At 41.9% G+C, this 15,656-nt stretch overlaps 1 protein-coding gene and 1 long non-coding RNA gene across 2 annotated transcripts in view; one reads left to right on the top strand and one right to left on the bottom strand.

The window, feature by feature from the left end:
• Positions 1–15,656, top strand: part of Lrp4 (LDL receptor related protein 4) — a 58,842-nt gene that overhangs the window by 40,080 nt on the left and 3,106 nt on the right. Inside the window, exons 29-37 of the mRNA XM_070032426.1 lie at positions 2,033–2,251; positions 2,410–2,544; positions 3,240–3,348; positions 5,423–5,567; positions 5,843–5,956; positions 7,195–7,330; positions 9,549–9,616; positions 10,484–10,571; positions 12,265–12,406. Coding sequence (XP_069888527.1) covers positions 2,033–2,251; positions 2,410–2,544; positions 3,240–3,348; positions 5,423–5,567; positions 5,843–5,956; positions 7,195–7,330; positions 9,549–9,616; positions 10,484–10,571; positions 12,265–12,406 — 1,156 coding nt within the window. The remainder of the gene's footprint in view (positions 1–2,032; positions 2,252–2,409; positions 2,545–3,239; positions 3,349–5,422; positions 5,568–5,842; positions 5,957–7,194; positions 7,331–9,548; positions 9,617–10,483; positions 10,572–12,264; positions 12,407–15,656) is intronic.
• Positions 1–15,656, bottom strand: part of LOC138833928 (uncharacterized) — a 49,576-nt gene that overhangs the window by 19,073 nt on the left and 14,847 nt on the right. The window contains exon 2 of the long non-coding RNA XR_011373973.1: positions 8,167–8,312. This is a non-coding gene — a long non-coding RNA (uncharacterized lncRNA). The remainder of the gene's footprint in view (positions 1–8,166; positions 8,313–15,656) is intronic.

The raw sequence follows: 15,656 nt of genomic DNA on the forward strand, positions 1-15,656 counted from the left end.
GGCAAAAAAAAAAAAAAGACAATATGTATCCCAGAGACTCAGGAGGATGAAACAGGAAGGTCATGAATTCAAGGCCCGTTCTCAGGGCCTAGGCAGTATCCCTGAGTTTTTTTTTGCTCAAGGCTAGCACTCTACCTCTTTGAGCCAATGCTCTACTTCTGTTTTTCTGGTAGTTAATTGCAGATAAAAGTCTCACAGACTTTTCCTACCTAGGCTGGCTTTAAAATGCAATCCTCAGGCTGGGAAGTTGGCTCAGTGGTAGAGCGCTTGCTTTGCATGCCTGAGGCCCTGGGTTCAATTCCTCAGCACCCCATAAGAAAAAAAAAAAGCCAGAAGTGGCGCTGTGGCTCAAGTGGTAGAGCACTAGCCTTGAGCTGAAGAGCTGAGGGACAGCGCCCAGGCCCAGAGTTCAGACCCCATGACCGGACCCCCCCAAAAATAAATAAAATAAAATAAATAAAATAAAATAGAATAAAATGCAATCCTCAGATCTCAGTGCCCTGAGTAGCTAGTATTATAGGCATGAGCCACAGCACCTGGTTTTTGTTTCATTTTTATTCTATAAATTTCTGATCCTGACATAACTCAGGAATATAATGCCCTGCTACCAGCTATAGTGGCTTTTAGTGGCAGAGACTCCTGTGGAGGACAGGGATAGTTGCCTTTGTTCTCCCTGAAGGTGTATTAGGTTCTCATGCTGGGGGTTGTAGGCACATCTAATTGATTGTGATGTGCTCTTATGCTCTTCATCTTAAGGTTGAGTTCTATGGTGGGAAGGGAGGGGGTTCTCTGTAAATGTACACAGGTAGGTTTTAACAAATCTGCCTTTTCTGTTTCTTTTTCTCTGCCTTTTCTTTTTCTTCTCTTTGTGTTAAGGATTGAACCTAGTGCTTCACACATGCTAAGCACTCACTACTTCTGAACTACATTCCTGGCCCCAATTTCCCTCTATCCTTGTTTTAACTGAAAGCACTGGGGCTTGAACTCAGGGCCTCATGCTTTCTAGGCTAGCACTCTGCCACTTGAGCCACACTTCCAGCCCTGTTTTCTGCTGGTTATTTTGGAGATAGAGTGAACTTTTCTTCCTGGGCTGGCTTTCAGCCTTGATACTCCAGATCTCAGTTTCTAGAATAGCTAAGATTACACACATGAGCCACATTGGTGCCTGGCTCTGACTTGCTGTCTCTCTGTTTCTCTCTGTCTCTCTCTCTCTCTCTCTCTCTCTCTATATATATATATATATATATGTATATATATATATATAAAAACAATATATATAAAAAAACAATAAAAACAAGATATATATATATATGTATATATATATATATATCTTGTTTTTATTGTAAAAATACTGTACAAAGGGGTTACAGTTACATGAGTAAGGTAATGAGTGCATTTCCTATCGAGCATTGTTACCTCCTCTTTTGTTTTTCCCCTACCATCCCTTCCTTCCCCACCTCCCAACTCCTCCCTCCACTGGCTCTAACTTTCTTTTTTTTTGGGGGGGGGGTCTGGTCATGGGGCCTGAACTCTGGGCCTGAGCACTGTCCCTCAGCTCTTCAGCTCAAGGCTAGTGCTCTACCACTTGAGCCACAGCGCCACTTCCAGCTTTTTTTTTTTCTTTTTGCTTATGTGGTGCTGAGGAATCGAACCCAGGGCCTCAGGCATGCAAGGCAAGTGCTCTACCACTGAGCCACCTTCCCAGCCCCTGGCTCTAACTTTCTTAAAGTCACTACTTAGCAACCCTTATCCTCTCTCCCAAAGAAAGATGGGGAATGATTAACACCTGTCCTTTGGCTAGGTGAACCCATTTTGCAGGGAACACACTCTGCCCTCCTAGGAATTAATTCATTCCTTCTACAAATATTTTATTGAACACCTATCATGACAGGTACTAAGAAACATGCTAGGAGATATTTTCTTTCTGCCCCCATGGAATTTACAATCTGGCAGGGGTCCAATTATGGATTAAAAGAGTCCAGTGTATTCCTAGTCAGTTTGGTCATTTATCCACCTCTGGGCTCTCCCCAAGGCGAGCAGACCTGAATGGCAGCAACATGGAGACAGTGATCGGACGTGGGCTGAAGACCACTGATGGCCTGGCAGTGGACTGGGTGGCCAGGAACTTGTATTGGACAGACACAGGCAGAAATACCATTGAAGCATCACGGCTGGATGGTTCCTGTCGCAAAGTGCTGATCAACAACAGCTTGGATGAGCCCCGGGCCATTGCTGTTTTCCCTAGGAAGGGGTAAGTCTATGGCTAGCAGAGATCCAGGGAAGAATATTCCTGGTGGCAAGGGGCTGCTGGCAGATGCTTATGTTATTAGTGTACTGATGTGTTCACAATATTCTGTCAACCTCTAGATGCCATTTCTCAATGGTGATGATATCAATGTTGTATCTCAGGTACCTCTTCTGGACAGACTGGGGTCACATTGCCAAGATTGAACGGGCAAATCTGGATGGTTCTGAGAGGAAGGTCCTCATCAACACAGACCTAGGTTGGCCTAATGGCCTTACCTTGGACTATGATACTCGCAGGTGGGAATCTAGACATAGTCTCCTGGAAATCAGGTGGATCAATAAGAGGACAGAGATTGAAGCAAGGGAAATGAAAAAATTGGAAGGTTTATTGGCAGGTGGAGAACAGTTTTACAGAAGGAGTTGCTAAATCCAACCCTTGCTAAATTTTATCTGCCTAGTTTATATATAGTTTTTTAGTTGGAGGGCTTCTATAGAACATATCCTCTATTTGGACCACAGGGCCTACTTCCTACTTCTCCAGTCCTTTTAAGGGCTGATATTTTTTTTTTTTTTTTTGGTTGGTCATGGGGCTGGAACTCTGGGCCTGGGCGCTGTCCCTCAGCTCTTCAGCTCAAAGCAAGTGCTCTACCACTTGAGCCACAGCACCACTTCCAGTTTTCTGGTGGTTTATTGAGTGTCCTCTTCTCTTAACCTTGGGAAGGGCCACGTAAGCTGAACTCTTGTCTTGAAGAATTTGGGTTTTGATTTTGGAGTAAGAGCCAAAGGCTCTAGACTCTTTATATTTCTCCTGAATAGCTTTTGCTCCCTTACTTTAACATTTAACATCAATGGCCTTTCCTCACGGGAGTTTCTTGACTGCCCATAGCACCTGCCATTTCAGCTCAGCAGAGGGCAGATAAGTCCTGACAGGGAACAACTGGGCTCCCCTTCTCTGGTAAGCATTTGTCATCCTTCTCTCTTTTGCTTTGCAGAATCTACTGGGTAGATGCACACCTGGACCGGATTGAGAGTGCTGACCTCAATGGGAAACTGCGGCAGGTCTTGGTCAGCCATGTGTCCCATCCCTTTGCTCTCACACAGGTATTGGCTCAGGAGAGAGGTAACTAACCATTCCTGACTAGGTATTTCCTTAAGGTTCTAAGCCACCCAAGTGCTCTGCTACTCAGCCCACTACTCCTGTGTTCTCGCACTTGAAGGAATAAATCTTGTTGTTGTTGTTGTTTTACTGTGTAAGTCCCACTGGTCTGGTCTGCTAAGAGTAGCTAATTAAATAGAGGTAAACAGAACTAGCCATGGAGCTTTTTAAAATGCAAGTTCATAGGCCTTGGCTATAGAGAAACTGCTTTATGAGGATTGAGCCCTCACAAAGCATTTTTACATTTTTCTTTTCTTTTCTTTTTTTTTGTCGGTCATGGGGCTTGAACACTGGGCCTGGGCGCTGTCCCTCAGCTCTTCAGCTCAAGGCTAGTGCTCTACCACTTGAGCCACAGTGCCATTTCTGGCTTTTTCTGCTTATGTGGTGCTGAGGAATGGAACCCAGGGCCTCATGCAAGCAAGGCAAGCACTCTACTGAGCCACCCTCCCAGCCCCTACATTTTTCTTGATAGTACCAGAGTTTGAACTCAAGATCTTATGCTTGCTAGGGAAGCCCTCTAACATTTAAGCTACACTTCTAGCCCATTTTGCTTTAGTTTACTTTCTAGGTAGGTTCTCTTACATTTGCCCAGGGCTACTTTGGACTGTAGTCTTCCTGCCTCTGCTTTTTAGACAGCTACGATTGCAAGTGTGCATTACCACTCCTTGCCTAGAAATAATCATTTGATGAGCTTTCCTGTTGATCCTCATACTGTAGTCACTGAGCTGGAGCTCTGACCGCTCACTAAGTGGAGGTGAGGTATGGAAGCTTGAGTCCTCCGGGCAGTTGTTGTCTATTGAGTGCCTTTAGTGAGCCAGGTACCTGGGTTCAGGTTCTGAACTATATTATTAAATACCATATTATTTTTTTAAATTATTTTTTATTTTTTGTGTGTTTATATGGTACCAAGGAATTGAACCCAGGACCTCATGCATGTTAGGCAAGCACTCTACCATTAAGCCACATTCCTTGCCCTAAATATCTTATTATTTAATAACTACAACTCTGAACAATAAATTAAACCTCTGTGAATTTCAATTATCTATAAAACAAGTAGGCTTAATAATAGTACCCTCCTGAAATATATACAAAGCATTAGCCCAGTATCTAGCCCAGAGTAAGTGTGAAATGCATGTTATCACTAACCATTTTAATTCTTGTTAGCTATTCTTCCTGAGAATCCTAGCACTGTAGATAATTTGGGGGAGGAAAAAGATCTCCCAAGTCTGGGGCTATAAAAAAGAGATTCTTAGTCATTTAAAAAAAATCTGTATGAAGCCAGGCACTGGTTACTCACACCTGTAATCCTATCAGGAGTCTGAGGTCTGAGGATCACAGTATGTATCCGACAAATATCATCCACTCTGTAATCTCTATTTCTTTTTTCTTCTTTTTTTTTTTTTTGATTCTGGAGAATGAATCTAGAGCCCTATATATGCTAAATGCCACTGAGCCACACACCCTCAACCATGTAAAATAAATTATATTCTACCATCCTAAAACCTTTTATCTGGCGCTATTTAATAGTAAGTTAAAAGTGAGTATCATTTTTCAATCTACAAATTTCCTTTGAAGTTTCTGATAGAGAGGAGAAGTATCCATTGCCCTTCCCACCTATGATTGAAAATTTAACAATCATTGCATTGGCCACAAAAGCAATGGAGATTTGGGCCAGGGCTTTGAGAAACAGGCCAAGAATAATAGGGACCTAGAAGAACTTCCAATTTTACTGTTATTTGCTCGGCAGACAGCCATTCATTCACCTGCAGACTAAGTGATGAATGAAACACATTCTTATCCTGAATTGGGTAGGGTAGAGAGAAATATAAACAAATTACCATAGAATGTTTAACTACATCTGGAAGTGCAGCAAGGTATAGAACAGACAAAGGAGAGAATGGCAAACTATGGATTTAGTGCAATATCCTATCTGGGGATTCACAGAATTGACTTGGCACAGAAGTGGCTCTGAGGTCTGACTGCTGAATATTTCCTCTTTTTGGGTTCCCTATTGAGTAGCAGGACAGGTGGATCTACTGGACAGACTGGCAGACCAAGTCCATTCAGCGTGTTGACAAGTACTCAGGCCGCAACAAGGAGACAGTATTGGCAAATGTGGAAGGGCTCATGGATATCATCGTGGTTTCCCCTCAGCGGCAGACAGGTGGGCCTCTGGATCCTGAGTTGCTTCCACACCGTCAGTGGGCCTGGGGATAGTTGTCCCAAGGATTGTTAGGGACCAAGACAACTAGAACTCCAAGAGAGGCTTTCAGCTCATGTTGCAAACTCTTACAACCTTTTTACTCCTCTTGTGATTATTTCCTTCTTGCCCTATTATTCCTGGGAGTGGGTGCCCCTGGATTTCCTCCTTTTTCAGGAGTATTAAGTTGGAAGGGCCAGTTCTGACCCAGACCAGACACATATTTGCTTTGCTTCCAGGGACCAATGCCTGTGGTGTGAACAATGGTGGTTGTACCCACCTCTGCTTTGCCAGAGCCTTGGATTTTGTGTGTGCCTGTCCTGATGAGCCAGACAGCCGACCCTGTTCCCTTGGTGAGTCAGACTGAGTGGCTTCTGGAACAGTAAGTCCTGGGAAAGATAGGGAATCCGCAGCTACAACTTGGTGTTTCTGGTGGGATCCTCCTACAAAAGGTTGCATAGAGAATGACCGAAGCAATGAGGTCTTGGAATTGCTTAGACTTGGGTTTGTTTGATCTGTAGCATTCACTTCCATAGAAATCAGGGCTCTTAGCCCAGCACTAGTAGCTCATGCCAATACACCTAGCTACTCAAGAGGCTAAGAGCTGAGGATTACGGTTCAAAGCCAGACCTAGCAGGGAAGTCTGTGAGACTCTAATCTGTAATTAACAACTAGAAAATTGTGGCTCGAAGTGGCAGAGAGCTAGCCTTGAACAAAAAAGCTCAGGGACAGTGTCCAGGCTATGAGTTCAAGCCCCAAGACCAAAAAAAAAAAAGAATCAGGGCTCTTGATTACAGAGCCCTGTTATGGGAACTGAAATCAGTGCTTAACTATTTACTCTTGACCTTTGTGGACTAGCTAGCCTATCCAGAACTATTAATATTGAATTTAAACCCTTTTTATTTATAGTATTAAGTTGGGGTTTGGGGATTAGAGCAGCTAAAAGATTGCTTTGTCTAGTTCTACAGCTGCCACTCTTAGAACTATACATAGAATCAGCCCTATGATCATTAAAAAAAAAAAAAAGAGTGGGGCTGGGAAGGTGGCTCAGTGGTAGAGCATGCATGAGGCCCTGGGTTTGATTCCTCAGCACCACGTAAGCAAAAAGAAAAAAACTGGAAGTGGCACTGTGGCTCAAGTGGTAGAGCGCTAGCCTTGAGCTGAAGAGCTGAGGGACAGCGCCCAGGCCCAGAGTTCAGGCCCATGACTGGACCCAAAAAAAAAAAAAAAGAGTATGTATGTCATAATAAAATAAGTAATTGCCGGGTACCAGTGGCTCACGCCTATAATCCTAGCTACTCAGGAGGCTGAGATCTAAGGATCATAGTTCAAAGCCAGGCTGGGCAGGAAAGGCCGTGAAACTCTTATCTCCAGTTAACAACCAGAAAACTGAAGTGGTGCTGTGGCTCAAGTGGTAGAGCACTTGCCTTGAGCTGAAAAGCTGAGGGATAACACCCAGGCCCAGAGTTCAAGCAACATGACTGACAATAAAATAAAATAATTATTTGTGTGTGTGTGTGTGTGTGTGTGTGTGTAAAAGAACTATATGTAAAGATTCCAACAGCTTACTCCAAGCTTCTTCTCTCTCTAGTACCTGGCCTGGTGCCCCCAGCCCCCAGAGCTACCAGCATGAGTGAAAAGAGCCCAGTGTTACCCAATACATTGCCCACCACCTTGCATTCTTCTACCATCAGGACCCGCACATCTCTGGAAGAGGTGGGAGGAAGGTAAGTACAGGATGGGGGGAGGGGGTTATGATGTCAATCACCATGCTCCCTCGACCCGGCACAGGACCCGTGTCCCAGTTTGATAATCCTGGCATCACATGATGAACCACCGGTCCTTGCTATTTTGGGATAGGAGGTGATATTTAGACTTGTAGATTGTTGCAAATGAATCCCTTTTTAGCTTTGAGGGCAAGAAATGTTTTAAGTACAGTTTTAAAGAAAAGTCAGGAAGAGTCTTGCACATGCATTATTCCCTCTTCCTCTAGATGTTCTCCTCGCTCACATGTCACAGGTTTAGTGTGTAGTCTTGTCCTATAGTGGTCTATGAGGTTGTAGTTTTACAACTTGGAACAAAAAAAAAGGTCTCCTATGGATGTGATGGCCTTAGCTAATAATGATCCTGGCATTCAAACATGCATGCATATACACACACACACACACACATACACACACACACACATACACACACACACACACACACATTAAATAAGTACAACCTCGGGTAGTTCTTAGTTAAGTATGAAATATATTTCAGGACTGGAGGCACAGCTTAAATGACAAAGCACTTGCCTAGCAAGTACAAGGCCTTGAGTTCAATCCCTAGCAACTTACACAAACACACCACACACACACACACACACACACTCTCACACACACACACTCACACACACACGTCAAACAATAAAATTAAAGGGGTTTAAAAGGTAATTAACATTTGATTTTAATTTTTTTTTTTTTTGGTTGGTTGTAGGGCTTGAATTCTGGGCCTGAGCGCTGTCCCTGAGCTCTTCAGCTCAAGGTGAACGCTCTACCACTTGAGCCACAGTGCTACTTACAGTTTTCTGGTGGTTATTTGGAGATAAGAGTCTCACAGACTTTCCTGCCTGGGCTGGCTTTGAACTCTGATTCTCAGATTTCAACTTCCTGAGTAGCTAGGATTACAGGCGTGAGCTACCAGCACCAGGCTCACTTGATTTCAATTCTGAAAGCAGAAATATAATAATTTCAAAAGAGGAATCTAAAATGAGTGTCTCCAGAGTTCTATGATTTGTACACAATCAAATACCTTTGCTTATGTGCACTCTCTCTGAAGTAAAGAAAAGACAACACTCAAGTATGTACATGTACTTTTCTCTTTGAAGTACTATCAATTATTATTAATCTTGGGCTTTCTTTAGGAATTTAATGGTATGGAAGTTTTCATTCCTGTAGATCAAACCTCACATGTTCTGCAAGTACACCCTCAGGCCCTAAGTTTATTTGGAAAACTTTTGACTCCCTTCTTAGATCTTTTCTAATGACCAGAGTTCTATTTGAACCTTCAGTGCATCTTTGTTTGTGCTGTTGCAGGTAGTTTTTCTCCTGGCTTTTAGGAGGTACAATTAATTGCCTATTTGTTGCCATGAAGAAATTACCTTCTGAGTATGTCAAATTAGTTCTCTGAGCACTCTCTGGATTTCTTGCATATTCTCTGATAAAAGACGAGAAGAAAGTTTTTTTCAGATCTCATGATATAAAGACTTTGAGATAATCCTTAACCAGTCAGATTTGCTTGGCTTATGGCTGTTTCCTAGTCATTCTGATAGTTTAAGAAAATCTGATGCTGGCTGGGTGCCAGTGGCTCATGTCTATAATCTTAGCTACTTGAGAGGCTGAAATCTGAAGATCATGGTTCCAAGTTAGCCCATGGTTCCAAGGATCATGACTCTAAGATTCTCAGGAAAATCCATGAGAATCTTCTTATCTTCAATTAACCACCAAAAAGCTGGAAGTGGAGCAAAAGTGGTAGAATGCCAGTGTTGAGTGAAAAGCTAAGATATAATACTCAGGCCCTGAGTTCAGGCTCCAGCACCCTCACAAAATTTAAATTAAAAAGAAAGGAAGCAAGGAAGGAAAGAAGAAGAAGAAAAAAAAGAAATCCTGGCATTGATGTCCTTAGTAGTCTTTCTGCAGACTTCTAGCTCACTCCCAAACTTGCTTTTCATTTATAAAGGTTCATAAGTGAAAACACGTGTAACCATAGTGTAATGGCTTATAATCACTGATTCACACTGGTTTCTCTATTTTGGTCCTGCCCTCAGTATATTTCTAATATCCTCCACCTGGTACATTTTCAAACCTGAAAGCCCACTCACAGGCCTTTTTCCTTCCTTCCTATAAGAGAACAAGATCTCCTGTGAATAACAAGTATCCTTCACATTTTTTTTTATGCTCACAGGTGCTCAGATAGGGATGCTCTGCTGGGCCTCTGTGTACATTCCAATGAAGCCATACCTGCTGCCCCAGGTAAGTCCTGTTGATCCAACTGTTTTAGAAAAGAAGATGTAAAGATTCTTTCTTTCCCCTGATAAATCATGAGGACTCCCCCGGGAGATGAATTTATTTTTCATAGACTAAATACATAAAGAGATAAAATAGCCACAGCTCATGGTCTGCTTTCTATATGGCAAGCATTTGATAGGCAAGATGTATCTTACATATCTATGTGTTCAGGAACAGTAGTCCTTCTTGTCTATTTGGGATACATTGTAGGCAACCAGTGAAAGCCTGAAACCTCAGATAGTACTGAGTTTTATATATATCTTTTCCTATACATACATGTATAAATATGTACATGATACATACATAAACTATGATATAGTCTCCTTTATGAATTAGGTACAACAGTAATTAATAAAACAACTATAACAATACTGTAATAAAAACTATATGAATATGTGCACTGTCTCTCCAAACATCTTGATTTTTTTCTTGCATTATAGCAATGTTTGGGGCTATGGTTGACCATGGGTAACTGAATGGCAGAATGCAAAATAAGTATATGATGGGTGGTGGCTACTGAATTTGTATATAGATAGATTCTCATTGACTCTACTGGCCCTATGAGGAATTTATTGTTTATAGTTAACTAATGAGAGAACATAGGCTTGGAAGTTTTGCTTCTTGCTTTAAGCCACAGAGTGAATGGGATTGGAGATGCTGGCAGTGAGCTTTTTTTCCCTTGGCCTCCTCATTCTACCTCCTGTGGCGCCTTACCTCTGAGTAGTAAGCACCTCCACTATCTTCTGGTAGTATGCAGAAGCTCTTCATCTTTTGCAGCACCATCTGGAAGGTGGCCAATAGTTCATGCTAGTGTCTCTCTTTTCTCCCTAGGTGAAGGACTTCATATCAGCTATGCCATTGGTGGATTGCTCAGTATTCTGCTGATTTTGGTGGTTATTGCAGCTTTGATGCTGTATAGGTGAGTTCAGTTCTGCTGTAAAGGCTTTCCACTCTTTTGTCCTTACTGTATATCTGGGATCTGCTGAAGTTATGTCATACACTGATTCAACATCTGAACAGCCTTTTTTTTTTTTTTTTTTTGCCAGTACTGCGGCTTAAACTGAGGACCTGGACACTGTCCCTGAACTTGTTTTACTCAAGGCTAGCTCTCTTACCACTTGAGTCATAGTGCCACTTTGAGACACAACACCACTTCCAGCTTTTTCTCTTTATGTGCTACTAAGAAATGGAACCCAGGGCTTCATTCATGCTAGGCAAGCACTCTGAGCACACTAAGCTACCTACCCAGCCTGTGAACAGCCTCATTTTATTTTATTTATTTATTTTTTAAATTTTATTTTATTTTATTTGTGAACATACTGTACAGAGGGGTTACAATTACATGGGCAGGATAATGCATACATTTCTTACTAAGCATTGCACCCTCCTCCTTTGGTTTACCCTTCACATCCCTTCCCAGCCTCCCCCCTCCCCCCCAATCCCAATCCTTCCCCTTCCCCCCCTCCCCCCGAACAGCCTCATTTTAATTTTGCGTCCCTAGCTGGAGCACTAGAAGAGACAGCAATGGAAGAAAAAAATTGAAACCTGTATACTAACTCTTATTTCTCAGTCACAATTTCCTCAAGACCATAGCAAAGCAACCCTTTTTGTTACATACTAGAAATGATTGTTGTCTCTTTACACAAATATAACATTCTACTATAATGTTGGTTGATCTAGTATTGCTCTGTAGCAATCATTTAGGAAAGTTGAATGTGTCATTTTCACCTCAGGATCTTTTTTTTTTTTTTTTGTCAGTCATGGAACTTGAACTCCTGCAGGGTATGGGCTCTGTACTTGACCTTTTTTGTTCACGGTGAGCCACAGCACCACTTCTGGTTCTCTGGTAGTCACACTACCACTTGAACCACAGCTCTACTTCTGACTTTTTGCTGGTTAATTAGAGATAATGAGTCTCACATACTTTCCTGCCTGGGCTGGCTTTGAACTATGATCCTGAGATCTCAGCTCCTTCAGTAGCTAGGATTATAGGCCTGTGCCAACAGCACTCAGCTTTCAATTTAGGATCTTTTTGTGTGTCTTTTTTTGTATTTTCCTCCAATTGCTTTAAACACAGCTTACAGCAAAAGAACAACAACAAAAACTCTAGATTCTTCTGTTGCTGCTGCAACAGAATATATCCTATTTAATCTGTCAATACCACAAACTTCTTTTTTTTTTTTTTTTGCCAATCCTGGGGCTTGAACTCTGGGCACTTTGCTCAAGACAAGCACTCTATTGCTTGAGTCACAACACAAAAAGTCTGGCTTGTTTTTGTTGGGTTTTTTTTGTTTTTGTTTTTGGTTTTGGTTTTTTGTTTGCTTGTTTTTGAGTAGTTTATTGGAGACTTTCCTGCCTGGGCAGGCTTCAAACCAGGATCCTCAGATCTCAGCCTCTTGAGTATAGCTAGTATTACAGGCGAAAGCCACCAGCGAAGGAACCAGTGACATTGTCCAAAAAAAAATGGCACTCATTACCTGATTTTTGAAATGATAACCCTCTAATACCTTAATAACAATAAAATTATATTAAATTAAAAACACATTACAACTTTTCCAGGTAATAACTCTCATAAACATCTGAACTAATTTCTTCTTGTTTTTCTTCTAAAGACACAAAAAATCCAAATTCACTGATCCTGGAATGGAGAACCTGACTTACAGCAACCCTTCCTACCGAACTTCCACTCAGGAAGTAAAAATTGAAGCTATCCCTAAACCAGCCATGTACAATCAACTGTGTTATAAAAAAGAGGTAAATGTGGAACTTTAAATTCAAGGGGTTTGGGGGGAGGAGGGAGTGTTAAGGGCAGATGTAGGTAGTGAGGAATTACATTCCAGTTGCCTGAATAGATCAGTAAGGGCTGATAATGGTCTCATCTGCTATTTGGGAAATTAGAGTGAATGGAAGGATTAAGTATAATTTAGGTTTCCTTAGAAACCTAAATCTAGATTCTTTGAGGGACCCTAGTGAAAGTAAGATTAGAAAACAGCTCCTGAAAGATTTAGGTCTGGAAGCAGTGGTATGGATCTCCCTGCCAGGAGATGTTTTTTCTGAGTCATAGGTTCTTACTTTTTTTGTGTGCCAGTACAAGAGCTTGAACTCGGCACAGACACTATCCCTTAGCTTTTTCACTCAAGACTGGCACACTACCACTTGAACCATAGCTCTACTTCTGACTTTTTGCTGGTTAATTAGAGATAATGAGTCTCATAGACTTTTCCTGCCTGGGCTGGCTTCAAACTTGGATCCCCAGATCCCTGAGTAGTTAGGATTACAGGTATGAGCCACCAGCATCCAACTCTTCTTTCTTTTTTTAGAGCTGTCATTTCTCTGTTTCCCTCTGAAACAAGGGGGCTGTCTTATACTGTACCTCCCCCCCCAAAAAAAAAAGCCCAAGATCTCTTGGACTCTTCCTTTCTCCCTTTTCTTTCTTTCTTCCTTTCTTTCTTTCCTTCTCCTTCTCTTCCTCCTCCTCCTCCTTCTTTTAATGTGTATGTGGGGGTATTGAATTCAGGGCCTTGCACTGCTTAGCTGCTTGCTCTGCTGGTGTTCTATCATAAAACACTAGCTGGTTATTTTTGAGATGGAGGTCTCATGGACTTCTATGTGGGCTTGCTTTGAGTTGCAATCCTACAAATCTCAGCTTCCTGAGTAGCTAGGATTACAGGTATGAACAAACACACTTAGCTTCCCTTTTCTAGTCTCTGATCCAAGCTAGTGATAACATGGCTGAGAACAGCTGATTTTTCTCTACCTGTCCTTCCTTTTATCTCAGGGTCTTTAAGAGATTTCTCTAAAATGCTGACAATTTATTTGCTTTTGTCTTTCTGCTTTGTTACTTCAGTAGAAAATTACTTGCTGGGGGCTGGGAAGGTGGCTCAGTGGTAGAGCGCTTGCCTTGCATACATGAGGCCCTGGGTTCGATTCCTCAGCACCACATAAGCAAAAAGAAAAAAGCCGGAAGTGGTGCTGTGGCTCAAGTGATAGAGTGCTAGCCTTGAGCTGAAGAGCTGAGGGACAGTGCTCAGGCCCCATGACCGGACCAAAAAAAAAAAAAAAGAAAGAAAAGAAAATTACTTGCTGAATATTTAGGTATTAAAAATAGTTCCCTTTCCACAGTGGATATATAGTTTGGAATTTCAAATTTTCTTAACCTGTCTTCAAAACTTTTTTTGTTGTTTTTGTTGGTCCGGAGGCTTGAACTCTGTGACTGAGTTCTGTCCTTGAGCATCTTTTGTTCAAGGGCAGCACTCTATCACTGGAGCCTGAGCTATAGCGCCACTTCTGACCTCTGTGTTCTAAAATCCTACAGCCTTCACCAGGAGTTGTTACTTAAGAAGACCGTAGTCAGGCCTGTCTTGAACAGTCAAAACTACTCTCACACCAGCAGGGATTCATGCATAATGATTATACTTTATACAGCAATTCTGTGTTTTTTTGGAACTAGAAATTACCATATATAAAACACTTTCATTGTAGTTGCAAAGAAAACCTTCAAGGCTAGGTGAGTGGCTCATGTTACAGTATAAGTAGCAGGTATAAGGCTCTGAATTCTATTTTCAGTTCTACCTAAAGAAAGAGGAGGAGAGGGGGGGAAGGAGGAAAAAAAGGGGGAGAAAAAAGGAAAGAAGGGAAGGAGGGGGAGAGAGAAAAAAATTATTCATAGATAACTTATAGAAATGATAAACTCCTCAGTATCTCTGAGAAAGACTGAAGATTCTTAGATTTCTATAGGGTTGGATACCCCAGGGTGGGGTAATCATAATGAAAGCCAGTAGTTAGACATAAAAAGAGGAGCTGGGGATGTAGCTGAGTGGTAGAGCACCTGCTTAGCTTTTTCACAAGGCCCTGGGTTCCATCCTTGGCATCATCATCAAAACAGAAATGATAATTGTGTGACCCCTTTTCTTCCATTATCTGCTTCTTCCTCAGCACCTCTTCCACCCCTCTGATAGCCTTTCACCCTTTCTCTTCTGATTGCCTCCTGATTCCAGGTACCTGTTGCTGTGTGTGTGATCTTTAAAATTGCTAGTCCCATCTGCCCCATCTTTCCTTGACTCACTCAGTGCATCTCTGTGATGACAACTCAAAGTGGCCTGTATTTTAGTTTCACAATAATTCCTGTTTAGAGGGTGTGCTAGGTGAATGGGTGCCTGTGTATGCTTGTGCTCTCTGTTGTTTCTTTCTGCATGACCAAGCAGACTTGTTACTTCCTAGAAAGCAGGGATCATCATCAAAGCACCTTTTCTTTGTTTCATGTAGGAGCTCAATAAAATACCTTTGGAATATACTAATATAAAGCAGTGGTTGCAGGGCTCTGGGCAGGGACACTATCTCAGAGACAGAACCCAAACTATGGCCTATTTGCTCCTGGAAGTCATGCTATGTTGCTTGACATCCCCCATAAACTGGGAGTGAAGCCATCTTTTGAGGAGTCCATAAATGAAGCAGCCCGACAAAAGTCAGGGCTATCCTTGGAATAATCTAAGTTGGTTGGGAATGCTCCCAAGGCTCATTGAAGCAGGCCTGCCCCAAATGGTTACAAGTTAAGGTGCCTCACTGAATGCACATTTTGAATCCAAATAGGAGAATTTTTGAGAGCTTTCCTGTCTTACCTTCGAAGTTTTCCCCTGAACAAAGTTAGAAAGAGATCATTAAGAACTAGCACATAAAGTAGTTCAAAATCCTCAATACATACACACTGAATTGCCTTTACCAATTGCTTTTGATTATTCACATCAGCATGATGTCCCATTAATAAACCACAGTAACAATGTAACAAACCAGCACATAAAGTAGTTCAAAATCCTCAGTACATGTATATTGAATTGCTTTTGCCAATTGCTTTTGATTATTTACATCAACATGATGTCCCATTAATAAACCATAACAACGTAACCATAGCTAACATGTTTTCCATGCATCCTATGCCCAGCACCTCAACAATTGCATTCCATGTATTGCTTCATTTAACCCCATAGAAATTGCTTGTGAAGGGGCT

This window comes from Dipodomys merriami, unplaced genomic scaffold (assembly GCF_024711535.1).
Source record: "Dipodomys merriami isolate MVZ:Mamm:240054 unplaced genomic scaffold, mDipMer1.0.p SCAF_21, whole genome shotgun sequence".
NCBI lineage: Eukaryota > Metazoa > Chordata > Mammalia > Rodentia > Heteromyidae > Dipodomys > Dipodomys merriami.